Genomic DNA, 6,350 nt, shown 5'->3' on the forward strand with positions numbered 1-6,350 from the left:
CCTATAAAAGAAACCCTGCAGTATTTGGGTGATCAAAATGTTTCAAGAATGATAGAGGGGCATATATTTTTACATCAGAATACTTCTTTTCCTTTTTGGTAATCTGTCTTCTTCCTCTTTTTTGCTTTCATAACTTGTTTTTTATAAGCTACTTAACCATGTCTATTCAAAATAGAAGACAACTGATATTGAACAAGACTTGGTGAACAAATAAAAAGGTCAAAATGCTTCATTATTGATAAAGTAAAGCTTTAGTACATGTGAAAGGGCAAATTTCTGCTTCTCAGCGGCGTTATTCTGTGTGTAGCTATCTACTAAAAGTGAAATTTTGCAGCCATGACACAAACTGGCTAAACATACATTATATCCTTTTGCCAAGAGTACCCTCTACTAACTTGAACATGCTTGTGCAGATGTAGAAGCCATTTGTTCACTCGTAATTCCAGCATTGCAGATGTTGGCTATACCACGTATGTGTTTCTTTCCATACGAGCTTAATATTCCACAATGTGCCTCAAATATGTTGACCTATTCACAGGAATAGAGTAGTCATATATTCTCATTAAAAGAACAAAAAATACGAAGATTGAACTGAAGTACCACAAAGAATCTTGCTTTTATCGCCAAGTTAAATACTTACGTAGGACTTAAGGCAATCCCAGCTGTCAACAAGTGGTTGTCCAGCAGGTCGAACACTGTGTAGTACCTCATTACCTTTTTCAACACCAAAAAGAAGCTCCCCAAGATGTTTTACACTGTTGTCCACTTGAGTTCTCTGTGATATAGCTTCTTTAAGTCTCGCGTGAGCTTCAAACTTCTCATGAGACCCTTCAGGAGCATTTTGGTGCTGCAAACATTCGGAAAAAACGAATAGAAATCATGTGGTGTAGGAAAAAGAAGCATATTAATTGTGCTGCAAAAAGAGGTAGAAACATACTTTGGTGAACAAATAGAAAAGTTCAGCACTGTATTGATCCACACTCTTTGATGATGTCGAGAATGACATAGCATTCACAGAGGCATGACTGTGGTTTGTGGAAGCTTCACCCATATATGTGGAAAGTCGATCAAAGCTCACCACTATATCACCGTATTCTGTGACATGGGAGCCATAGCCGCCATATGTTATGTTAGCTGCAGTTCTGTTTGCAACCTGAGCAACACAATGAAATCATAACAATTGATCTTCTATTTTTTGAACAAATTGCTTAAAGCATATGCAATATTTGTCCACAACAGAACAAACTCTTACTCGGCTATGCTGCCCTTGCACACTGTCAGCATCTCGATCTGTTACATCGCTGTTCACAAGTGCAAACAGTTATTAGTTTGACATAATACAGTGTCATCTTCTAAGTATGACATTCATCTTTTAAACTTCATTCTAGAATTATAGAAGATTATACAAGAATCTGTACTTGGCGTACTCATTCCTACCAATGTGACAAGCTTATAATTTTGATATTGACAGATCATGACATACTCACCTTAATTTTTTTAGCATTTAATGAGGCAAAATATATTGGCTTTTTTAACAAACTAGATCACATGGGAAGAAGCCTAAAATCAATAAAATGCATCAACTCGCTTTTTGCTCTTTAACTAAAGGAAAGAGGTCACAAAAATTGTTTATACCTATCTTCCATCCAGGCAACACTGTACAAATCTCCCAAGCACACACCCTGAAACTCGGGAGGGGGACACTCAACCAAGCAGGGATCATCAGGAGTACCCTCACCACAATACGTCGCCCAACTATCTTCATTAGGTTCTGATGCAGTCATGACATATATGTCTAGACCTTCAGGGAGAAGACCATCAAACATGCTTCCGGACTCACAAGCTTCTAAATAAAACACCTAAAGATGGAAACTATAGACTTAAATTTTCACTGATCAAAACTTGTGCCAAGGAAAAGAAAGCCTGAAAAACCTAAAACAAGCAAGTTACCAGTCTGTCATATGTCCCTGAAGCATGCTTCTTTTTCAACACATCAATCAGATCATTAGCGTAAACATCTTCTCCACTTGGCATTGCTGATAACATTAAAAGCATGAAATAATTATGCATATTCTAATCAGTTCCAAAGTATGACAAAAAAATTGACAATCAAGAACCCCTTCTCCTAAGAGTGACATAATCATAACTCAAAGACTAGGCAAAAGTTATGCAGAATACAGAGAGGCTACTTACAAACTACACCAGGGCCGCCATGATCAGTATAATAGATGAAGATATGGTCATTTGGACCACTGTTCACTACTTTCCCACTGCCCCCAACTACAGCGCTTTTGTTGCCAAGGATAACATTGTAAAAATTGTTGGCATTAACATCTTCAAGCACATAATCCTGCCTCCATCAAGAAAAAATAACCCCTCATAAGCAAACACTATATAATCTTGAAACAAAATTTTCAAGGAATTGAACTCAGAAAGAACAAAAAACAAACCTTGGGGACACCTTTGTAAACATCATGGCCATGTGGGTTATTGATAATGACTCCAGGTCTGGGGTTCTCTCTATTGTTAGCAATATCATCGTACATGAATACGATGATGTTTTCATCTTTTAGACCTCCATCCTTTAGTAATTGGTAAGCATGACATACATCAGCCTGAAATATGTAAGGAATAACACTCAGATTCTCTTTGCCACCTGCCCACCCAGCTATGTTGCTCGGGGTGGATTAAAAATGTACTATCAACATTATAGCTATGACTATAGGCATTGTTTGCTTTCCCTTTTTATTTTGATGATTCTCGGACCCATATGAATTGTTTTTGAAGAATTCGCCAGCATTTAAGAGTAAGAGCAACATAGCTACCCGTGAGCCGGTGACTATAGTGTTTGCTTTCCCTTTTTATTTTGATTTACGTATTCTTGTTTTGTTTTCTGAGAAATTCTTTACGTCATTTCCTTCTGTGTTTCATCTTTTAATAATAAGTTGAATTATAAAATCTTCATTAAAATTTAGCTGCCTAAAGTTTATTAAGAAAAAAGGGATAGGAATGATGAAGTCGGGAAGTATTTCAAATTGAAATTAAAAAAGAGTATTTAAAAATTGATGTCAACCACATCTTTTATATTTTCAAAAATATGAGTCTGAGTAAAGAATTTTTATACGATTAGGTATTGTAAACTGTCATAGAAGGTAATATGCCTTATCTTTAGTATTATAAATTTCATACTTTATGGAGGGTAAACTGTAGATATCTTTTGGATAAGTGTACATTTTTTATACTGTCACATATATAAGTTAAATTTTTACTGAAATATTATTTAGGGCTAAAGGAGAAACCTTGTTTTTTTCTTTTCTGCGAGAAGTTTTTTGTCCGTTGTTTCTGTTTATTTTTTGATCTTTTTAAGTTAAGGCTAATTGCAAAAGAATCTCTATTGAAATTTAGGTTATAAAAGTTTATCCCTATATTTTTTAGCCTATTACTCAAATGATCATCTAACTATAAAAAGTTATGGACTAAAGTCATTTTTCTTTTATTTGTAATAGGAAAGTCACTCAACTATTCTTACTGCACACATATAATCACTCAACCCGAATTATCACACTTTTCGGTGAAAAATGTGATGTGGTAGTCCACATAATTATTTTATATTTTTGGACTAAATAAAACATAAAAAATTTACCCATACACCCAAGCCGACCCACTAAAAATATAAATCCACCACTAAATAAAATCAAAAGCTAAAATGTATCCATGTTGTAAATGCGCCTCTCTTCTTCTCATAAAAAGCCTTTTTCTTCCTTTTTTTTTTCATGGTTTTACTCGAGTTTTATAAAATAATAATGGGTACGAGGTTAAGGACGAAGGACTAGAGTGACCTGTGTTCTTCTTTTCTCAATGAGCTATATTCTTCTTTTCACGATTTTTCTTTTACTTTTAATAAAATAATAATGAGTACGAGATTAAGGATTAGAGTGAAACCATGAAAAAAAAAATTGCTTTTGTAAGAAGAAGAGAGATGCATTTGCAAAAGGGATGCATTTTAGCATTTGATTTTATTTAACGGGTGAATTTTTTTATTTTTAGCGGGTAAGGTTGGGTGTATGAGTGAATTTTCTATATTTTATTTGGGTGTTAATTATTTTATTTGGTCCAAAAATATAAAAAATTCATATGAACTGCCATGTCACATTTTTCCACTTAAAAGTTTGATAATTTTGGTTGAGTGACCATTTGTGTATAATAGAATAGTTGAGTGACTTTCCTGTTACTAGTGAAAGAAAAGTGACTTTAGTCCATAATTTTGAACAGTTGAGTGATCATCTGAGTAATGGACTTCTGTATTTTCTAAAACTGCAAATATTTCTAGTTTGCCTTATTTGTGATAACGTACATTCATAATGTGGGTATTTTTCAACTTGCTATACAGACATATAAGAATTTTAAAATTATCTTAAATTAGGATTAATTATAAAGTAGTTTTAGAGTAATAAAATGTACAACGAATTTCAGTAACGCATTGGAGAATCAATAATCAAAGGGCAGAATAAGATCATATGGCCAAACGCTAGCTAAGTATTTAAACAATAAGATCCTTTTTGCATGTATGTGCAAAGTGCTTTTACCACTTATTGAGCAATTAATATATTTTTTTATATATAAAATATAATGAGGAGAAAGAGAAATAGAAGAGTCTGGTAAAAATTGAACATTGAATTTGTAGGGGTGTACATGTACCGGGTTGGTTAGGTTCTTATTAAAACCAAACCAAACCATTTATATCGGTTTGGATTGGTTTGATTTTGTCGGATTTTCCGGGTTTTTTTTATTACATGAATAATATATTAGTCTTACTATGTTAAATTTTATAAAAGTAAATATAATTTTAATAAAAATTAAAAAAATTAAGCATATGATCTATTAAAATATTCTTATAGGAGAATTTTCTTAGGAACACATGATAGTTATTTTTTTTAGTTGTCTGACAATAAATTTCCGTTGATGTACACTTTCAAAGTTAACCGAATTTAATAATTAAACATAAAAATCAATATGATACTTAAATAATGATAAGTTCTATTTAATTTTTAATTATCGAAATACCACTTCAAATTCGAAAAAAGATATAAGAATATAATAAATCTTGACATATAAATTAAATATAAAAAAATAAAGAGATTGACGTATTTTAATACCACTTGATAAGAAAGTGATCATACAACACATTATTTAAAGTTAATAAAAATAGAGCATTTCATATTCTATTAAATATTACATCCCATAAGAGAATATCAAATTATTCTAGATATTGTTTTAAAGAAAATTATATATAAAGTCTTAAAAGTATATATAAAAATTATATATTTATATGCCGGTTTGGTTTGAGTTTTTTTACTCAATATCAAACCAAATCAAACCAAACCTAATCGGGCTTTTTAATTAGTTTCGGCTTGGTGCGGTTTTTCGGTTCAGGACTATTATAAAGTTTACAAAGAATTATATTATAAAAAAATATTAGGCAATCTAAAAAAAAGTTAGGATGAACCTGATGCCTATAATTTTCCCAGCCATTAGAGCCAGCAACTAGGACAGCCCATTTGGTTCCTTCCGATTCTTCAGTTAAGAATTGCGAGATACTACGACCTTCAGTGCTAACCCAAATTGAGAGCAAAACAAGAAATACGACACTAACATTGTACTTAAATATCATAGTATTATGTTTTGAGGTTAACAAAAAAGCACTCAAAATTATGGATTATTGTGTTGTATGAATAGGTGCATGTATGAGAAATTTATAAGAGTTCAAACTCCTTGTACCAACACTAGGGACGTATCACTTAAGAGACTAATGAGGACAACGTAACGTAGATTTCAAAGTTTTAAAGGGAAAAACAATCATAGGAACTCACGAAATATGTCAAAAAATTGACAATTGCAATACACTTATTCTCATTGCTTTAAGCGAAATTTCTTGTCTTTTAATAAGTTTGTCATGTCATCACATTGTTATTATACTTTTATTTTTGGTTTACAACCTAGATGTAGTTCGTTCTTGTTTTATTAGAATAAATAAAAACAGATGTAGTCACCTTCTAGCTAGTTTCTCAAAGACTTTGTACATGAGGTTTTCTTGGATGAACAATTCACCACATGGCTTGTACGTGAAATTCGTGGCTCTTTTAGTGTATCATGAATAAGAGACTTCTCCTTTTAATGAAAAAAAATCTTTACCATGCGAATCGCTGAATTGTCATTAATGAATCAAAAGGTCTCATCTAGTCAATTACTTACATTTAATGGAATGTATTTCTTTTTTGAATGGTAAGTATATGTGTACTTAGTTTTCGTTGCCTTTTTACAGGAATACACCACCAAGAATTGGTATAAGA

At 32.2% G+C, this 6,350-nt stretch overlaps 1 protein-coding gene across 1 annotated transcript; it reads right to left on the reverse strand.

Moving 5' to 3' along the window:
* Nucleotides 1–203: 203 nt before the first annotated feature.
* On the reverse strand, nucleotides 204–5,737 carry LOC107807348 (vacuolar-processing enzyme). The gene is made up of 9 exons (XM_075246878.1): nucleotides 5,507–5,737; nucleotides 2,451–2,615; nucleotides 2,194–2,350; nucleotides 1,951–2,036; nucleotides 1,636–1,859; nucleotides 1,253–1,301; nucleotides 938–1,153; nucleotides 641–847; nucleotides 204–528 (listed from the first exon to the last, which is right to left on the reverse strand). The coding sequence occupies exons 1-9, from the start codon at nucleotides 5,669–5,671 to the stop codon at nucleotides 391–393; spliced, it is 1,407 nt and encodes a 468-aa protein (XP_075102979.1). The 5' UTR covers nucleotides 5,672–5,737; the 3' UTR covers nucleotides 204–390.
* Between the last annotated feature and the right edge of the window lie 613 nt (nucleotides 5,738–6,350).

The sequence above is a fragment of the Nicotiana tabacum genome, chromosome 23, assembly GCF_000715075.1.
Source record: "Nicotiana tabacum cultivar K326 chromosome 23, ASM71507v2, whole genome shotgun sequence".
Classification (NCBI taxonomy): domain Eukaryota; kingdom Viridiplantae; phylum Streptophyta; class Magnoliopsida; order Solanales; family Solanaceae; genus Nicotiana; species Nicotiana tabacum.

Excerpts from the sequence above, each read along its gene's own strand:
- LOC107807348 (XM_075246878.1), bottom strand. The coding sequence starts at position 5,671 with ATGATATTTAAGTACAATGTTAGTGTCGTATTTCTTGTTTTGCTCTCA. Across the intron at positions 2,351-2,450 it reads TTTACAAAGGTGTCCCCAAG|GATTATGTGCTTGAAGATGT; the intron begins GTTTGTTTTTTG and ends TGATGGAGGCAG. Across the intron at positions 1,154-1,252 it reads TGCAAGGGCAGCATAGCCGA|GTTGCAAACAGAACTGCAGC; the intron begins GTAAGAGTTTGT and ends TGTGTTGCTCAG.